This window comes from Ranitomeya imitator, chromosome 4 (assembly GCF_032444005.1).
Source record: "Ranitomeya imitator isolate aRanImi1 chromosome 4, aRanImi1.pri, whole genome shotgun sequence".
Taxonomy (NCBI): Eukaryota; Metazoa; Chordata; class Amphibia; order Anura; family Dendrobatidae; genus Ranitomeya; species Ranitomeya imitator.
This window is the reverse complement of record NC_091285.1, coordinates 83051248-83071861: the sequence shown is the minus strand read 5'-3', so window position 1 is coordinate 83071861 and position 20614 is coordinate 83051248. Positions and strand designations below refer to the sequence as shown.

General features: G+C 42.4%; 1 protein-coding gene across 1 annotated transcript in view; it reads right to left on the bottom strand.

Moving 5' to 3' along the window:
- Nucleotides 1-397: 397 nt before the first annotated feature.
- SEC24A (SEC24 homolog A, COPII coat complex component) overlaps nucleotides 398-20614 on the bottom strand; it is a 122386-nt gene continuing 102169 nt past the window's right edge. Inside the window, exons 13-23 of the mRNA XM_069763851.1 lie at nucleotides 19489-19695; nucleotides 17851-17974; nucleotides 17579-17737; nucleotides 13936-14109; nucleotides 10241-10351; nucleotides 9061-9236; nucleotides 8308-8445; nucleotides 7822-7926; nucleotides 7132-7224; nucleotides 5899-6002; nucleotides 398-3232 (exon numbers count right to left, since the gene is read on the bottom strand). Coding sequence (XP_069619952.1) covers nucleotides 3118-3232; nucleotides 5899-6002; nucleotides 7132-7224; nucleotides 7822-7926; nucleotides 8308-8445; nucleotides 9061-9236; nucleotides 10241-10351; nucleotides 13936-14109; nucleotides 17579-17737; nucleotides 17851-17974; nucleotides 19489-19695 — 1506 coding nt within the window. The 3' untranslated portion in view covers nucleotides 398-3117. The remainder of the gene's footprint in view (nucleotides 3233-5898; nucleotides 6003-7131; nucleotides 7225-7821; nucleotides 7927-8307; nucleotides 8446-9060; nucleotides 9237-10240; nucleotides 10352-13935; nucleotides 14110-17578; nucleotides 17738-17850; nucleotides 17975-19488; nucleotides 19696-20614) is intronic.

Sequence of the window (20614 nt, the reverse complement as noted above, 5' to 3'; positions counted from 1 at the left end):
ACAAACCGCGATAAATCTGCAGGGAGAACCGCAGTTGTTTTGCCCTGCAGATTTATCAAATCCGCTGCGGGAGAACCCGCAGAGGGACGCCGCAAAGTGTGAACATAGCCTAAGTCACTAGCATCTGCCTCCTCGCTCTTTTCTAAAGCTGGGAGACAGAGGAAACATCTGATTGCGGAATAGTGTTCAAACTCTATAGGTTTTCAAAATATGATCAACTAATGATGACTCTTTAAATTCTAATTGTTTCTTGGTCTCTAACCAGATATAGAATCACTTATGTATCAGATGACTTTTCGGCGTTCTAGTAAAACAGAGCCATGGCGAACAACCTGCCGAGTGTTTTTAGTTTTCCATAAATAATGGCCGAACATGCATACAACTTTAGAGTAATTACTTGATCTTTAAAAACTTTATTAACATGAAATTCAGAATAAAAGGTGCATTTTATTAAAACGCTGAAAATCAAAATCTCTTCCTACCTTTTCACATAACAATAAATTAACCAGTAATATAGAAAGTTGTGCCAAATCATTAAGAAAAATGACAAGGACGGGAGAGACTCCTTGCTAAACAAAGTTGTCTAATTTGTTCTGACAATTTGCAGTTAGAAGTCAAATCCCCTATTCCCAAAGTGGTAGCAATTCTGTGTAAATGTCTCTTTATCAAGTGAAAATAAGCATTTGATCTACATTTTTAGTTCATTTCCCAGCATTGTGGGTTTTCATCATTTAGTACCATAATCCCGAAGTACAACATGGGTGATGGTAGGGGAAACAAAATGGCTTTGTATTCCTTAAAATGTTCACGTTGATAGAATCCCAAATAAACTAATATAGAAAAACAGTTTGACAATCTTCATAACTTATTATGCAACAATAGAAATAATGGAATCATCTAGCTATGAGTGCCATTAGTGTAAATTCTCAAAGTTGCAAATATTAATGCATGTGTGGTTCAATATTTCAGATATATTGCTTAATGTCATATGTTAAAGGAGTTTTTCCCATTTAGCATTCTGCGTGCCATTGGTGTGCCTATGTTTATCAATGAGACAGCTGGCGCTCACCACCCCGCTTATACAGCGCTGTATCTCCACTGCTGCTCTAGTGGTGACATCACAACAAAGCCGCTGAGCCTAGCGATTACCAACTGCCGCACAGGCATCTTCGTCAGCAACGCTGCCGCCAATGACAGAACTCAGCGGGACATAGCTGGGGATGTGACGTCAACACTGCAGCCGCAGGAGGTCCTCAACTCTTCTGAAAGAGCTGTGAAAATTGTTGGTGAACCACATTCAGCGCTGAGAGGGTCGCGAGCCACATCCAGCTCCTGCCCCACTCACAGTAGTGACGCCCAGAGTCCCCATTACCGGTATAATAAAAGCCAAAGTTTTTCCATTGTAATCACACAAGGCAGTATGCCAAGCTCCAGGGTTTCCTACCTTACCCCCAATTCAGATCTGCTCTTCTGTGCAGGGCTACACCCAAAAGTCACCATCTAGAGATCTTCTTTCAATAGCAGTTTGCTACACCTGATGCACCAAGGTGGCAGAGAGACGCGAGCCATCCATCACGAGCCCGCGAGCCACAGGTGGCAGGTTGGGGACTCCTGTGCTAAACAATGACTAGAGAAGTTGTGGAGACACCACTGGACCCAGGAGTCCCAGCGGTTTCTGTAACATAGGCAAAGTGACGGCGTGCAGAATCTTGAATGTAGAAATGCTCCCCCCTTTAAAGCACATAGTTTACCCCTTTGCACTAAATACAGGGATTACGTTTAGTTCATTTTCAACAAGAAAATCTTTTCTGGTCTTTAGCAGTTCTTAAAAAATATAGCTTTTCCACAATGTTATGAACCATGACAACCAGTCATTACACAGAATGCACAATTTTCTTACTTTGGTCCTAGAGGAGGAACAAAATCATAAAAATGGGCATGCGCTTGCATATATATTGGTGATTGTTAGCACTAAATTTGGCCATTGTTTAACAGATCACTGCCTACCTTGCAAAACGTAGGTGCTTACTATTGCTAAAATACAAATGGCTTCTCTGTCAAATAACTTCATTTGATATTCACAGCATATGTTCTGTTACCAAACTTTGCCAGAAGTCAAAGTGGTACTCAAGAGTTGAGTAGGTTTTCTGGTGTCTTCCCCATCTTCCCTCTAACTCTTATCTTCTAACCATCTGCAGATTAATGGTTGGTTGGGATCTGAAACAACCAACCTTGTCACTTCCTTCAAGACACCATGAGAGCCAAGAGAAAAAAACATACCACACTAAGAGGTTGGGTTGAATTTTTAGGCTGAAATTCCTGAAGGATTGCCTCCGAATTCTAGGTTTTCAGCGTAGTGGAATGTGCTCTCACCTAAGATGTTTTCCATTAATATACATCACATGAAGGCTTGCTGTCCAATTACAATTTAATCCTGTATGTTTTTATGCCAAAATAATGGCAACAAAATACAGGAAAAAAAAAAAACTGCAGACAAAATAACTTCTTTATGGCCTGCTGTAATTACATCATCTTCTACACAGGTAAAGTTCTGCCAATTTATCAAAACATATACACATATACATGTGAGTAGAAAGCAGTTTCTGTCATAGCAGCAACTTGTATTTCAGCTAGTTAAATTTCAAAATCTAGCAGCAAAATAATGAAATAAAAGCAAAAAAAAAGAAAGAAAAGAAAAAAATTAGGAAAAATAAAAACTTTTCTGTAGTAAGATCGGACTTTATTTTCTTAAATGTCTTTTCACCTCCTGACTATTGCAGAAACATACGGCGCCAATGTGGGCTCCTGCATAAGGGCAGTAATCGCTTATCTGAAAAGAAGCAGTTCTTGGAGACTCCAGGTACGAAGGCATGTCTGAAATCTTTTCCTACACCACTGGAAATCGCTTGTGTGCGTGCACAGCTCTGGAGCAATATATAGTCACTAGATTCATGTTGTTCCTGAAATCACAGTGTATCTTATTTCAGAAGGCCTAATAAGCCTTGGCGATGCAGGTGTAGCTCCCCACCTCTGGATGGCATACTGTTGGGATAGATTTAGGTTCACGTACACTTTTTCTTTGTGCAAACATTTTATTAGTTTTTTTTCTTTCATTTTTTACTTGTTCACTTGTTGCTGGAGGTGGAGGAGAAACTCATAGTATGATAAGGCGGATTCTGTTCTGTCTTCAATCAATTTTTGAAGGAAAGTAGACTTTAGAGGACTTTCATCCCTTTAGAAGAAAAAAAAACCAAAACCATTAACTAGTCTTACATTATTATTATTATTATTATTTTTTTTTAGATAATTTGCTGTATAAGAATGTTCATTTTTTGAAGTGCATAAATTACGGAAATGGCACCATTTCTATTAATTCCCCCTACTGGTGCCACCATTCCATAGTGCTGTACAGTGACGCTGACTACAGCAGTCTCCACAGATCTGGTGGTCTCGTCCAGCAGTCACACATACTAATAACTACTCCTGTAGCTCCACAGTATGGGTGGAAGTGGCAGGACGGCAAGGAGAGTGTACAGGCTCCATGCACACGGCCTTGCATAGATTTCAATTTAAAAAAGTCTCTTGTGAGTTTGGCCCTTTTATTTCCTTGCTGAAAAAGACTGTAAAAAGTCATGTCATTTCTTGAGGCTCTCTTAGCACAAAAAATATGTATATGCTAAATTTACTCACAGAATAATTTAAAAGCAGAAAAAAAATGTTTTGTAAAAGATAGTTTTGACAGAAAAAAAAACTTGTGCTTGCATGCTCCAGTACTGCAAGCTCAATAGGCTTGACGGCAAATCTGTGCACTATTCTGCACTTGCCCAGACCACTGCTGGAGGAAACACCGCATTGTTATCTACAAGCATTAGAATGCCAGTGACAATGCACGTTGTTGTGGGCAGTTATAGGGTAAGATGGGCGCAGGGGAAAATCACTTATTTTAATGCATTTACAATTTGGAGAGTGTCAAAATACAGTTGCAAAAATGGAAGTGAACGGTTTGGTCTTAACTGGATCATTGCATTGATTTTTAGTAAAATGTGGTTCATGGCACAATTATACACAACTAATAACCCACAATTATAGCAGGAAAGTGAGAAAGGAAGAGTGAATGTAACCTCTTCACGGCGTATGATGTAAATTTACACCATATGGTCCCAGCCTTTATTGATGGCTTGCTCGCAGAGTCCGCATCTTTTCCTGCACATGATGACCAATTTTTTTTTCAACCATCATGTGCCTCTAACAGTCATGGGTGGAATAGAGCGGCGCCCGCAGTTGTTAACCTGTTATAGCATCGGCAAGAAAGTGTCTTTCCACACTCCCACCTCGTGCCCATAAGGTGATCGTGAGGTGCTAATAGACTGTCATGACAGCCAAGGTGATGACCTCTTTTCCAGTCACTACAATCCTCCCGTGATGATGCAGCCCGTGGCTTACCAAAACCATTTCCCCTGATGAAGCCCGTTTGGACAGAACCGGGGGAAAAGCGTCAGATGGGGCATCTTTTCCTTTGCGATAAGTATCACTTTATTTGTATCATTGCCCAAAGTGGGCTGTATTCCTGTACCCAGTATTCCTGTACCCTCTCTATCATGGGAATTTTTTGCATATGTCTAATACAGGTTTACGGTGTCTCTAGGGTCATGCACATGCACCATGCTATTTGTGTCTGCTGCATGAATTGATTGCTCTAAACCCTTCTCGATTTAATATACAAGATTTTTTGTTTCTCCATATAATCATTTTGAGACATAATTCTAAGCCATTCTGTGCACATCGATTCAATACAAGAACACTTGCAACATATCTGCAGAAAGACAATCTCTTTGGAACATTACGCCATATCCCTGCACGGCTCACTTATCTAGACACACAGCATTGTACATCTACACTATGCACTTTATTTAGGTGTTGGCTTTTTTGTTTTTAGGGAGTCCTCTGAGAGTCAGGGAGGGCTAGTCGATGTGGAACGGGAGCGCCAATTCATGTATAAAGAGTGCCTGACCTCCGCCGTTAGGAAGGGACATACAGGGTAATACACAACCTATCTTCCCTCGACCTTTCCTAACTGACTTTCCAGTGCCAAATCCTAGGCGCAAGTTACTGGGATAACCTGGTTCAGACCCTCTTATGCCCATTTTATTGTAAATTAGGTATTTTGGGGTATTTTCTAACGTATACCAATAAAAGCTATTTTTTTTTAAGGGGTTTCTTTTTCTTTCTGGTTTTCAATCAGTTGATAGCAGGTGTATCTGTATTAAATACAGTAAAAAGTTGGCGAAAATGACAAACTGCCATGTCATGAAGGGGGTTAATAGCCTATAGGTCCCCTGTAAGGCAGTATTTACCCCCACTAAACTGTCTGAAATCAGACATGCAAGATTTACATCTCTCCAGACCACCAGTCAGCCAACGCCCCCATAAAACCACAGTGTCAGCCGAACCCATCGATATTAGCCTCATGCATTATAGGGGGTAGCTTTCATTTCAACCAGGCTTGTGGAGTCGGCCCATTTTGGTGGAGTTGGAGTCGGTGTCATGGATATTGAGGAGTCGGAGGTTTGGCTTACTGACTCCACAGCCCTGTTTTCAACCACTGTTTACTTGATTTACTCTTGTAAATAATGGAAGACAGTTTTTTGGTGAAAATTGCACCAGGACTTCATTGGGCAGATGAATAAATGTGGCTCAGACAACAATCAGATAACATGTATTCATAAAAAATAAATGCAGTAATTGAGGTTATTCCTTCTTCTGTCAACTGTATGACCTGTGGGAGCCATTTGCTTTTTTATTGCCAAAACAGGACTGGATTCTATCATATGAATGGAGAACGGAAAACGTTAGAAGCTCAACAAAAGAAAACGCCACAATAATGAAGCTTCTGCTTACCGGATTACATGTAATGTCGGGAAGAAAGGTCGTTGCTCCCGAAGCCAACCGATGAAAGCCATCAGTCTGTTAGACTCGGCCGTGTCCAGCTCCGGAAGCTGAGTCTGTTTCAGAATAGAAAACCGTGCATTACTTAACGCCTGCTTAGACTTTTACTCAAGTCCTGTCTGTCCTTCATTCTAAGAAGTCATGTCAAGACGACAAATAAAAGCAGTGTGAAACAAAATATACACAAAAGTAACTATGTTCCAGAGCCTTTACTTAACCCCTTTCTGTCCTCAAACGGAATAGTACATCCGAGGACAGAACCCCCGCTTGGATGCGGGCTCCGGTGGGGAGCCCGCATCAAAGCCGGGATATGTCAGCTGTTTTGAACACATGACATGTTCCCGCAGTAGGCGCGGGAGGAATCGCGATCCGATCGCACCTATTAACTAGTTAAATGCCGCTGTCAAACTCTGACAGAGGCATTCAACTAGTGCTTCTGGCCATTGGGCAGGAAATGCGCACATTGCTGGACCCCGCCACGTGATCGGGGGTCAGTGATCCGTCGGCATGACAACCAGAGGTCTCCTGCAGTCCTCCATGGTTGTTGCAGCAAGACTGCTGCGAACGCCACCCTGCGGAAGGCGCTCATAGCAATGCAGTAATTTAGCTACATAGGTGCGATCCGAACATCGCTCCTATGCAGATCAGATCCTACGTCACCCCGGCACACAAAAAATAAGCCCTCACCCAACCCGAGATCCCGAAAAATGGAGATGCTACGGGTATCGGAAATTTGCCCAATTTTTTTTTTTTTTTTTAGCAAAGTTTGGAAATTTTTTTTTACCTCTTAGATAAAAAATAACCTAGACATTACTATGAACTCGTAATGATCTGGAGAATCATAATGGCCGGTTCAGTTTTAGCATTTAGTGAACCTCGCAAAAAAGCCAAAAAAAAAAAAAAAAAACAAGTGTGGGATCGCACTTTTTTTTGCAAATTCACCAAACTTGGAATTTGTTTCCCGTTTTCTAGTACACGAAATGCTACAACCAATGGTGTCGTTCAAAAGTACAACTCGTTCCACAAAAAAAATAAGCCCTCACATGGCCATATTGATGTAAAAATAAAAGAGTTATGGCTCTGGGAAGAAGGGGAGCGAAAAACGAAAAAAGCTGGGGTCATTAAGGGGATAAATTACTTGTTATGAATGTAAACTACTGAAGACTTCCAGCATTGGAAACTTACCATGTCTTGAGATAATGCCGAGTAGTTAGCAACTCCGAGGACTTGGGTCAAGAAGTTCTGTCCACAACTTCGGCCCACCCACAGCAGCATAATCTGAATATATAACGAATCATTATCACATTTAGATGAAGATAATGATTACAGTGATGGAGAAAATCAAACACTAATGCATATTACGCTGTATTCTGGTACAATCATACTGCCACTACAATTCCATTTTGAAGGGATTTAACAAGACGAATTCTCTGTTATCAGTCTAAACCACACTGCATTGTGCAAAACATCTTAAAATATGTAATCTCTTCCTGTAGCTCCAGACTGATCATTCACCAATAAAGTTTCACTGATGGATCAGGTAACAGCTGCTGCTCATAAAAGTCTATGGCGAGTAGAGCTGGAGCTAGATATACAGAAGCAGACAGACCACCGCAAGTTCACAGAAGACTTGGCTACACTTTAAAGTTTCCAACAATCCAATTAAAGGGGCAGTGCAGGGTGCCTAAGGAATGTAGTGGGTATCCAATACATACCAAAGGCCCATTGGCTGTCAGAGCAGCACTTGCACCAATGAGCAAATTATGCAGGTCATGTCTCCACAACGCAATGTGTGCTTGATTGCAGCAAAAACGGTAAGGGACTGCATACAGTGATACACCTGCAGTGATTTGGTTCTCCCGTCATGAAACCTACCGTGCCAGCATCCATCAGGTAGGCTCCATCTCTGCTCAGCTTTTCTACAGACAGCTGAAGAACAGGCGGCTGAGGTATTGTTTTGTCATTGATGTTAAGGGCTCCCTGCGTGAGAAGAAGTCACAGTGAAGAAGACACCAACATATAGACACGTTAATAGCGATGAAAACTAGTGATGAGCTGTAGTGCTGGGCTGAGGTGTTATCTGAGCATGCCCAGGTGCTGATAGACCATCTTCAGCGTGCTCTAATACAATGTTCCAGTCCTCGTGGCTGCATGTCTCGTGGTTGTTCGGAAGCCGCAACACATGCAGGGATTGGCTGTTTGTAGTGGCTGTCGAACAGATGAGACATGCACCCCGAAGACTGTCTATTAGCACCCGGGCATGCTCAGAAAACACCTCGTCATCACTAATGATAGCCAAACCTTTGGCCCTACTTATATCAAGACGTTCTGAGGAAATTCTGTTTACACTGTAAGACCAACCTCATCTGCCAGATTGTCTACTCGGTACAGATTAGGATGTGTCATAAGCATCAGGTGCACCAGCGGCTGGTTCTTAATCTGACACATTGAGTATATTCGCTCATCCAAACTTGCATTTGTCCCTGTTTGGAAAGCTTTCTGTAAGGAAAAGAAGAACAGGCTTGTAAACTTCACATTGTGACCCGGAGAAATTTACTTCTCCAATCCAACAATTTGTCATTTATTTTCTTATATGTAATAAATATGGCTCCACGATAGAAAAAATGTCCATTGCTAACATCACAGATTGTGTGTCAGCCACAAGCCGGTGGCTCCAGCAGAACATTCGTCTGAAGTCCTGAGATTCTGTCCTATCCACCGAAGGGGGTCATTGACTTTAATGAAGCAGAATCACTTTGTGCCCCCTTTCTAAACTCCTTTTTGGGAGTGTCCGTCTGTTTTTGGAGGGCACAGCCAGCCACACTATTTGTGTATATGTGAAAAAGTTGGATACTGCCGAAAGAAGATCAGAGAGCCCAAAGGGAGTCTGATCTTCATGTAAGTCAATGGCCTGGTGGTCGGTAGATAAACCAGAATCCCATTTTTTAGAGAATTATAGTGAAGTCCCGATGGAGGCAATGACATGTGGCTAAAATATTATGTGAACTCAACATCAAAATGCCTTTTTTTGCAATATTTATGTCCAGGTTGTAGTAAATGTATAGGCTACTGGTTACATTCAAGACAAGTATGCAGACACACCAAAGAACTGACCTGCTTCAAAAGAGCCAGCACAAACATAGGGAAGAGGCGCAAGGAGTTTGGTGCCAGAAGACCGGGCTGCTGTACAGTCAGCACCGAAGAGCGGTAAGCAGACAGGGAATCGATAGCGGCATTCACTAGGGCATCCCGAGCATCACTCAGACTTGATGAAATGGAACGGTCAACAGCTAAAAGAATAGATCAATCAGTTTTCATGTCTACATTTATTACACTTCTATTCTATGTAGAAATCTCAGCTTGTGCCCGACATAGGATTTACATGTCCTAAATCTGGTGTGGATGGATGGAGCGGGCTCAGGAGCTGAGCCCACTCCATACACAGCGGGCGCCAGTGGCATGACACAGCCAGCACCTTCCTCTAACAGTGACTGGAAGCCATTTATACGCTGCTTCATAGGAGATTGTCATTTACTATGTAAGGGTATGTGCACATGTAAAGTATTTGCTGCAGACATTTCTACTGCAAATACTGAAGTGTCTGCATCAAGATCGTGCGTATTGTAAGCCTCACTTTCCCTGCCATTTTTACCCCATTCATTAAAATAAGTGAAAAGTGCTGCAAAAACCCTGCAAGAATTGACATGCTGAATCCGAAACAGCCTCAAATCTGCAAGGAACAAATAAGCAACGTGTGCACGAGCGTTCAGGGAAACTCATTCACTTTCCTGGTACTAGAAAATCCTTCATTTGTGACAAAACGGAGTGGAAAAAATGTACCAGAAATGCAGCAAAGTATTCACATACCTGAATACTGAATAAAATACAAAAACGAAAAAGCTGTTTCCTGACCAAATCTATAAAAATAAATATTTGTATTTCAGTGGTTGATCTATGAACATATAAAATGAATTAACCCATGTGATGAACAAATCGGAATTGCAGTTTTTCCTTTATTTTGCATGTCCCTCAAAAAATGAAAATAAAAAGTGATCAAAACATAGCAAGTACTGCAAAACTGTACAAATAAAAACGACCGTTCACCATCCAAAAAAAGTCCCAAACTGCTCCACTGTGTATATATCACACGGGTGTCAGAAAATGGAAGCACAACAATGTTATTTGTTTTTCAGCATTGCTGCACAATACATTGAGAAGTGAATGTGGTCATTCAAACTACAACTTATTAGGGTTCGATGGAAAAGTACTATATTGATGGGCTTCATATACCTACCCATGTTTGCCAGCAGTCCAATCACCGCCTGCACATCTGCCCCCGCATAGACATCGGATAGCGCCGACACAACAGGGAGGCACATTGTGTGCACACGAATCCTTCGCTCACCTGTTGGGAAGCAAAGAAATATTGGGAATTGCATTGAAAGCCAACAAGTAGGATACTGAAAATGTGGAAAAATAAATTGAGGTAATTTGTAAATATTCTAGAAAGAACGATGACGAGTAATTAGGCTCCGGCAATCACCATGTTGTGGCTGAGGCTCCCGACGAGAATGAATAAAGCCCTGTTGTAAAGCAAGTGCTAGCAATAATTAGCCATGTGTATAGTAAGGCGGGTCAGAAACCGACCTAATGTTTAAAGGGAACCGTTCACCCCCAAAATCGAGGGCGAGCTAGATTTTTCTATCTGAGAAAAAGAGGTTAGATTATACCCACCCAGGGGCATTCCCGCTGCGGTCCGGGACCTCCTATCTTCTTAAGATGACGTCCTCTTCTTGTCTTCACGCTGCAGCTCCTGCGCAGGTGTACATTGTCAGCCCTGTTGAGGGCAGAGCAAAGTACTGCAGTGCGCAGGCCTCTCTGACCTTTCCCGGCGCCTGCGCACTTCAGTACTTTGCTCTGCCCTCAACAGGGCAAAGTACGCATGCGCTGGAGGGTGAAGACAAGAAGACGACGTCATCATAAGAAGGTCGGACGGCGACGCCCATCAGACCTGACCGCAGCAGGACCGCCCCTGGGTGAGTATAGTATAACCTCTTCTTCTCATCTTTCAGGATACATCGGGGGCTTATCTACAGCATTACAGAATGCTGTAGATAAGCACCTGAAGCCGGTGGGCTTACCTCACCATCGATTTTGGGGTGACAGACTCCCTTTAATTCAGATCTTTATAGTAATTTTTTTTTGTAATAATAAAATAAAATGAAGATACAAATGTTGCAGTTATTACAGTGGCCACTGGGGAGATTCTTTCAGGAAATCCACATGTACATTAACAGCAATAAAGCGAATGACCCCAGCTTTTGTATTGAAGCATCTAATGATAATGTGCAGAGGCCATTGTGAAAGGTGGGTGACCTGCGACAGTATTGTGACTCTGATGATAATGAGACTTCTGAATAGTCTTCTGTAAAGAACATGACGTCTAAAGTAGCCTAAGTGGTAAATGTGAAAAATTGCAAGATCACTATTTTTTTGATAGATTGTGATGTGGAGAAACTGCTAAATGTGGATTAACCCCTTCACCATCTTTGAAGTACTTGTTTGTCAAAAAACATGCTCTGCATTTGAAGCAGGCTTGCATACCAAGCCCACATCTTTTCCCACACTTGATCACTGGATTTAATCAGTCATCATGTGCCTTTAACAGCCAGGGGCTGTTAACCTATTAGATCCTTTTGTCAGTCTCCGACAGTGGCATTTAACACATGCCTGCAAAGAAGGGGGTGGAGAACCTTATTCCAAGCTTCAATTAACATGCCTGTAGCGTGATGGATGGGTGCTAATGGAATGTCATGACAACGGGGAGGGGGTGAGAGATCAGCTTATGACCCCCACACCTGTCATTACAATCAGCCAGTGAAAGTCTGCCCCTGGCTGGCGTTCATAGAACGTGATTTCTGCTATACATAGCCATGCTGAGGCCCTGCTATGTGTAGCACAGGCGCAGCTTCAAGTCCCCCAAGGGGAATATTAAATACAGTGTAAAATGAAAACAAATAAAGTTACATTTAAAAAAATAAAAAATTAATTTCAAATCACCCGCACCTCCAAAAATCATACGTTGACCTAATGCTGCCAGGCAAAAATTTACAAAACTGAACTTGAGGTTTTTAATTTAACATTCTGATCTGTCTGTATGAAGCCCACTGCCACGTCACAGCGCACCTCTCAGTGGGTCACTAGCTTAAGAGTTGCAGTGCCATGCGCAAACAACCATTGCATTAACAATGCACCTGGTGTTGGTGCTCTGTCGCGGCCATTGTTGCTGTGGTGTCATGCCTCTGGGGCAGTGTGGTCTGGAGTCATTAGCATGGATCCTGCTGGTGCATTGTTGCTGTGATGTTGCTTTGTGCACGGCACCTTCCAGGCTAGGGACCACAAAAGTTTACCTTGACGTGGCAGTGGGCTTCGTACAGTTTGATCTGAATGTTAAACTAAGAACCTAAATTTTTGCCTGGCGGCTTTAGATTAACATAGGATTTTTGGATGTGCAGTCCATGTCTGTTTTCTACAGTTCTGAAACTGTACATTTTTGACATTATGCACTCACACTGACTTGGGGAACCATATTAGCAGATCAGCTTTATATAGTGAACATGACAAATAAAGAAAAACAAACAATCGTTGAGTAGCACTTTTTTTTCTACTATTTCAACGCACTTACAATTTTTCCGCTTTTCCATGCATCACGATAAAATGACTGACGTCATTCAAAAATACAACTCGTCCTGCAAAAAGCAAGCTCTCATATGGCTAGCTATATTGATGAAGGATTAAAAAGTTAACCCCTTATTGACAGCCAATACGTCTTTTAACTGACCTGAGATATTTGAGAATAGCCTCCCCATACAGGTGACAATCCAGCAGCCGTCGGCTGTACACTATAGCTGACAACTTGCTGCATCAGCCACGATCAGTGTTGTCACCGTCCAACTCTGTTTAACCCCTTAGATGCTGCTGTCAATAGTGACTACATCATTATAAATGGTTAACAGAGTGTGGGGGCTTCCGATTTAACCAAATTGGTGCCCTCAGATCATGATTGTGTGGTCCTGATGTTTGCTGTGGCAATTCACGACCAAATAGTGGCCTTAGAGTCTGTCGGCTGTAGTAATCTGTTCAGAAGTTAGAGACATTTAGGTGGTAACAATACACATTTTCATTTCTGTCATACCACTTTGCATTAATTCCTGTAGAGCACCTGAAGGGTTAATAAACTACCTGACAGCAGTTTTCAATATGTCAGGGGGTGCTGTTTTTAAAATGGTATCACGTTTGGGGGTTTCCCAATATATGAGACCCCTAAAGTCACTTCAAACATGGATAGTTCCCTAAAAAAAATAAACTTTGTAAATTTCCTTGAAAAAATGAAAAATTGCTGCTACATTTTTAAACCTCCTAAAATGCTAACAAAATAAAAGAACATTTTACAAATGGTGCTGATGTAAAGCCGACATGTGGGAAATGTTATTTATTTATGGTTTGCTGTGGTATGACCATCTGTATTAAAGGGATAATTATTCAAAATTTGAAAATTGCTAATTTTTTAACATTTTTCTCAAATTTTTTATATTTTCTATAAATAAACACAAATTTACCATTATCATAAAGTATAATGTGTCACGAAAAAACAATCTCAAAATCAGTGGGATTCGTTGAAGCGTTGCAGAGTTATTACCACATAAAGTGGCACTGGTCAGATTTCAAAAATTTGGCTCCGTCACTAAGGGGTTAAGGCTCTTGGAAGAAGGGGAGAAAGCAAAAATGGAAAGAAACTAAAAATTGCAACGTAGTGAAGGGGGTAAGGAATATATTTAAAAATAAAGACATTGATTAAATCAATAGGCGATTTCCTCATGATAAAATGCACATATAATTCTTTCCTGCTGACTTCTATACAAGAACATACAATCTAATGTATATACTTCCATGGCAGAAGACAGTTACTACTTGATGTACAGAACTCACCTTTACTGGAAGTGTACAGGAGAGCAGACTGGAAGGAGACCACCGGTGTATCGGTCAGGTTTTCCTCCACAGACATCTGTACGGCATATCCAGCATCGGGATTAACATTGGGAAGGGACAGTAGATCCGTAGACCGAACAAAGAAGTTTCCATGAAACGTATGGATAGAAAGGCCTAGAGCAGGGTGCAAATAATATGGTGAGTTCTTGTAGGTTTTCCCTACATTCTAATAAAAGCCAAGTAAAGTTGTACATACAGATTAATAGTTTGAAGTAAATGACTACCAATTTAAAATGCATTGAAGCCAACACACTGCGTCCTGTCTGAGGGCAGCAGAAGAGTAAGACACTATAGAACAAAAATACAATACATTCTGGATCAAATTCCCTGAACAGCTAGACCATAAAATATAGGCAATTTGGGAGCGTGGCCTAGCGTGCTATGTGAGATAAAGTAGCTCTGTACGCCAATGACCTTTTGCTTTTCTTGGAGGATTCGGGGGGGACCTTGTGCAAGGAGGAAGCTATAATTAAGGAATTTGGGGGGTATTCTGGCCTAAGGATTAATTGGGATAAATCTCATATGATGTTGATAGATGGGGACAATGGAGGTAGTGTAGGTATGAAAACTTCTACGAAGTTGAGTGTAGTGAATAAATGTAAATATTTGGGGATTCAGATTGCTCTCCCTTTGACCTGCTTTGAAGAACTGAACTTGGGGCCTCTTTTGCGGAGAATACGTACTAAAATCCAGGCATGGAAAAAATTACATCTGTCGGTAGTTGGCAGGGTGAATCTTATAAAGATGATAGTGATGCCTCAACTTCTTTATGCGTTGCATAATTCTCCCATTTAGATACCGCAGAATAGATTTTGGGGGATTAGATCCTTGTTTGGTGAATTGATTTGGGGAGGAAAGAGCCCAAGATTTAAACAAGAAACCCTGCAAAGGCCTAAGGCTTGGTTCTCATTGCGCTATGGCTCTACGTTTAACGGACTACGTTGCACCACGGCATAACGCGGTGTAATGTAGTCCGTTAACGCCGCCATAGACTGCAATGTCAGACGCATCTCTAGCGCACGCCCACACTGGGCGTACGCTAGCGATGTGCCGTCATTTGAGTGGCCCAAGACGAGGGCTGCAGTGTTTCCGGGTCCGTCACTGCTAGCGCAGATGGAGCTAGCAGAAGCTCCATCTGCGCTAGCGCTGTGCAAGAGCTGGCACTTGCATTAGTGCAGTCCGTTTAACGGATATGTTGAACGGACTGCACTAACGTAGTGTGAACCTAGCCGAATACGGAGGGTGGTTTGGCACTCCCTAATCCTTGGCTATACTTCTTAGCATCACAGTGTCAACATTTTAGGAGATGGGGAGAGGAGTCTGGGAGGGCAAGGATACCCTGCTGTCTGAAGACACCGATTGGGCCGAAGATACTGGGTGAGGGTCTGGAGGGTGGACACTTCCAGGGGAGGGGTTCCACATTTTGTACTATTAGACTTATTCATAAGGTTTGGAATAATGTAAAAGATATTAGGGGTGTGAATGCTCTTACTAGATTTTCACCTATCTGGAATAATAGATATTTACAAGAGTTCAGACAGATGTCGGGATTTCATATTTGGAAAAAGGCACGTATTTCTCGGATGGGGCAACTTATGAACCAGGGTAAAATCAAGAACTTTGAGGTACTGCAGGAGGAATTCCAATTGCCAAGTTCTGAGATATATCAATATAGCCGTATCTCCCACGCATTTCTGGCACAGTGCAAAAGAGAACCTATAGTGCTGCAGGTAGATCTTCTGTTGGACTTTATTCTTATGGGTGGTGGCACGAAGGGGCCGATTTCGGGTGTATATGAATATCTTCTTTACTCCTTCCTGGAGGGGCACCATATCAGAGCCAGATTGAAATGGGAAAATGAACTGGGGGTGATTGATAATGATCGATGGGACTCAGTATTGGAATATGTACCCAAGATCTCTATGAGTGAGCCTGGGAGGTTGTCACAATTATTTGTTATTCATAGGGCCTATAGAACTCCGGAGATGTTATTCAAAGCTGGACTGAGACCCAATTCAGAGTGCCCTAGGTGTTCGCAGTCCGAGGCGGGTATTCTCCATATGATGCGGCAATGTCTCAGGTTATCCTCCTTTTGGATTGTGGTGCTAAATAGAGTCGAATTGATATATAACTGTACTATACCACGAGAACCTTTGGTGTGTATTCTAGGTTATGTAGAAGAGATTGTAACTGATAATATGTACAAAATAGCTATTGCTAGATTATTATTTATTGCGCGGAAGCTAATTGCAAAGATAAGGGAGGAACCACCAACGAGAAGAGACTTTCTGGTACAAGTGGACCATATTCTTGCCTTGGAGAAAAGCATTTACTTTAAGAGAAATAAGATGGACCTCTACCACAGGTTATGGAATCCATGGATTGACTCAAATTAAGGGGCTTTATGTGACCGTTTGGGCCTTGGGGTTCCCTGGGAGGGTTATTGGAACGTCATCTTCATTTTTGCACGATGCTATAAATTGTGGAGGCTCACTACAGGTCACTAAAGGTGGGAAGAGAGGGGGGGTTGGAGTTTGGGTTGGGGTTAAATGTTCTTAAAAATCTATACATGTTTAATAGGAACAGGAATGTAATATACTTGTATTATCCTTGCTGTTTAATAAAAATTATCTGATTAAAAAAAAATATAGGCAAACTAATTTATAAGCTGCTTAAAAAAAATCCAAAGAAAAGTTATAACATATACTGCTACAGTATGGCACCACCCAGCATTCAGTGTAATGTGCAGGAGAGCGCCAATTACACATTTTTGTATTCTGTCCGGCTTGCTGTTTCTATTGGCTGCTCTAAAGTGCACAGAGGATGATCACTAAGCGGGTCCCCGAGCAGGTGCGACCCCCCCAGAGCAGGTGCGACCAACCCTCCCCCTCAGAGCAGGTGCGACACCCCCTCCCCCTCAGAGCAGGTGCGACCCCCCTCCCCCAGAGCAGGTGCGACCTCCCCCCCACAGAGCAGGTGCGACCTCCCCCCCACAGAGCAGGTGCGACCTCCCCCCCACAGAGCAGGTGCGACCTCCCCCCCACAGAGCAGGTGCGACCCCCACACCCCCAGAGCAGGTGCGACCCCCACCCCTCCAGAGCAGGTGCGACCCCCCCCCCCCCCCCCAGAGCAGGTGCGACCCCTGGTCTGGTCCTCTTCTTTCTACCGCCATATCTCCGGTCTCTTCACTATGGACCAGATCTCACGGATGGGTTGACTGTGTGTTAAAAGGTTGTGTAAGTCATTGGAACCATATGACCCATAGTTAAAGCAGATCTGAATGTAGCCTTAATCCTGATCTAGCAGGAGGTATGGCGGCAGAAAGAAGAGGACTGGATGGTGGCCAGCAAGCAGCGGGGTGGCTAGAGCTGTAAGTGGTAAGTATCAAGTTGTTGTTTTTTCCCCAATCTATTCCAACTTACATACCGTATATAAATGACTTAAATAGAACAAAGTTACAGCACATATCTATAGTGTCTATCCCAGGAAGTGCCTATATAGGTTAAAAATATGGTCTATAATAGCCACAGACTATAAAAAAAAATTCTGGCAGGTTAAGTGATCAGTCTGACTTCATACAGACCTTTAGTGCACCTTATCCGCATTACAGCCTCAAACCCAATCTTCCGAGTAAGGTACCGCTTTAACTCTTTCTGCAGTTTCTCCACTTGCACTGGATTATGCTGGTGATGGTAAGCACGATAATAGTAGACACTCCCGGCTGAGTATCTGGAAATGCAACCTGGAACAAATAGTGAAATAGAAGCAGATCTCTTAGCACAAAGCAATGAAACGGTCTTGTATGTGAAATAGTACATTGTTTAAAAAAATAAATAATTTCTGCCACCACCGTACCCAAAGAAGCCAAATCAGAGTATCTGCCACTAAGGAGAAACAGATCGACTGCTACTTGCTGTCCTGAACAATCCAATGCAAGCTTCTTGTAAAAGTCAGTTGCTGGTGTCAAATTGTGAATATCCTGGAAAATTATAAAAAGAATATTAATTCCGTTTAGTACAGCAAAAGCAAAATAGCAGTTTATTAAAGAGGCAGTTCCAGTGAAGAAGCTGGCCATGGGCCAACCACAGCAGCCATTACGGCCCATCGCTGGACTCAGGCTTTTGCTGTATACTCCTGAGGACAGTGGGGTACAGGCTGCAGGAAATGTAAGTAGTATATCGGCGGGGAGAAACAGGGATGCAGAGCCGGAAACAATGGGAGTCAAAATAATACATATATATCTTATGTACTTATTACCCTAAGCAATATATACTCAGTGGCCGGAAATTATAGGGGTGATCCGAACTGAAAACTAATTTTCATCCTAAATGTCCATTTATTAGAATTACAACTTCCCTATCTTTCCTTAACTACACTAACGGCTTTACTTATATTTTCTTAAAATTTCCATTTTGATGACACTTCGCTTCAAAATTCCCAGTGGGATACTCAAAGGAAAAGTAATCACTTCTGGAGGAGCGGCCCTGGTCTCTGCAACTTTACAGAAGGAAGCATACTTACACACGTGGTCAAAATTGTTGGTACCCCTCGTTTAATGACAGAAAAACCCACAATGGTCACAGAAATAACTTGACTCTGACAAAAGTAATATTAAATAAAAGATCTATGAAAATTTGTTCATTTGTTCATTTTCATAGAACTTTTATTTATTATTAATTTCGTCAGAATCGAGTTATTTCTGTGACCATTGTGGGTTTTCTGTCACCATTGTGGGTTTTCTGTCATTAAGAGAGGTACCAACAATTTTGACCACATTTGTATAACGCACAATGATAGTGCGGTCCGTTGTCGGCTTGAGCTGAGCCAGTGACAGAGTGCACCGTCGTCGTGCACATCGCACAGTGACAGAGCAACTGCTAGCCCAGCCCCTAAAACCCAAGGTCACCCATGAATCTTCAGTTCAGGGAGCGAGCAGGGGCTACGATAGTGACCCCTGATGATGCAGAGCATCCCAGCATGTACTGGGAATTCTAAATGAAGTGTCTTCAAAGAGGAAGTTGTAAAAAACAAAAAAAGAAAGGCAGTCAGTGTAACTAGGGAAGGGGAGAGAATTTTAATTAAAGTATATTAGAAAATAGATTATGGCATTAATCGGATAGACATTTAGGATAAAAATATATTTGCACTTCAGACCACCCCTTAAGTAGGCTGAAGGACATAAGTGACTGCAGTAACCAGGTATGACAGCAGTGATCTCTAGAACCGCTTCTGAAATGCCCAGCATTTACAACATTAACCAGTTCAGGACAGTGCTGTTTTTAGCTTGGTTATTTCTTCAGCTACCCAAGGGCAATCATTTTTCACTTTCATTGCCAATCTGTCTTTATGAGTTTTTAGCAGTAGGAGTTGTATTTTTTAATTGCACCATTTAATCTACCATCCAATTATTCAAAAATGAGAAAACAATTCTTTGTAGGAAAGATTAGGCAAAAATGTAGCCAAAATAAGCTCTTCATTTACATAGAGGCTCACCTTGGCAGAGGACTTTTGGTTCGGCTCCTCTCGGGGTTTCAAGGCTCCTGCACCCAATGTTGGCAGTTGTGTTTGGAACACAGATATCCTTCCTCCGGTGGGGGAGATCAGCTTGTAGGCGGCCTGGAGTGCTGGCCCAAGAGCGCTCTGAGTCTCTGATGACTTTGTGAACATTTCTGGAAGGTTCTTTAATAAGTCCTGGACCAACTAGATATAGAAATATTAAACATTAACTCTTTTCTGGCAGTTGTCTGGGATCTAAAAAAAATGGGGCAACAGGAAAGATTCCATAAATTAGTGGCAAGCATTACCTACCCATCAAACCCCCCAGTGCTCTGCTGATCCCCTCTAGTATTTGCTTGCCATACTATAGAGGTGCCGCACATCGGAAGCCAGTGATTGGTTGCAGCGGTTGCCGGTAATGTGTGAGGCCACTGATTGTGTACACAATCATCAGCCTCCACAGTGTCTAGTGGGGTCAGTTGTAGGGCAGAATTCATACAAGAACTCATGGGGAGCAGCAAAGCAGGGACGGATTCAACAAATGGGTAATATTTCATGTATTAATTCTCCATATTTTTGTTGACTTAAAGTCCATTTCCAAATATTCACTTTCACAGAAAGCTGTGTGGCAGAATCCCATTAATAGAAGTGAAAACTGAAGCAGTCAATTTGGACCCTTCCATACTGTGTATCATCATGTGTAAATTCTAATAGTCACACAATAATATAGTCTTCCTGTGGCACAAAGCTTATAGCCAATGTTTTAGTTACATTTTCTACATCACTATAGCCTATGTCCATCCAGATCATACTTTCTGGCTATTCTACCTGGTCTATTTAACCCCTTCCCGACCTGTGACACAGCGTATGCGTCATGAAAGTCGGTGCCAATCCGACCTGTGACGCATATGCTGTGTCACAGAAAGATCGCGTCCCTGCAGGCCGGGTGAAAGGGTTAACTCCAATTTCACCCGGCCTGCAGGGACAGGGGGAGTGGTAGTTTAGCCCGGGGGGGGGGGGGGGGGTGGCTTCACCCCCCCGTGGCTACGATCGCTCTGGTTGGCTGTTGAAAGTGAAACTGCCAATCAGAGCAATTTGTAATATTTCACCTAAAAAACTGGTG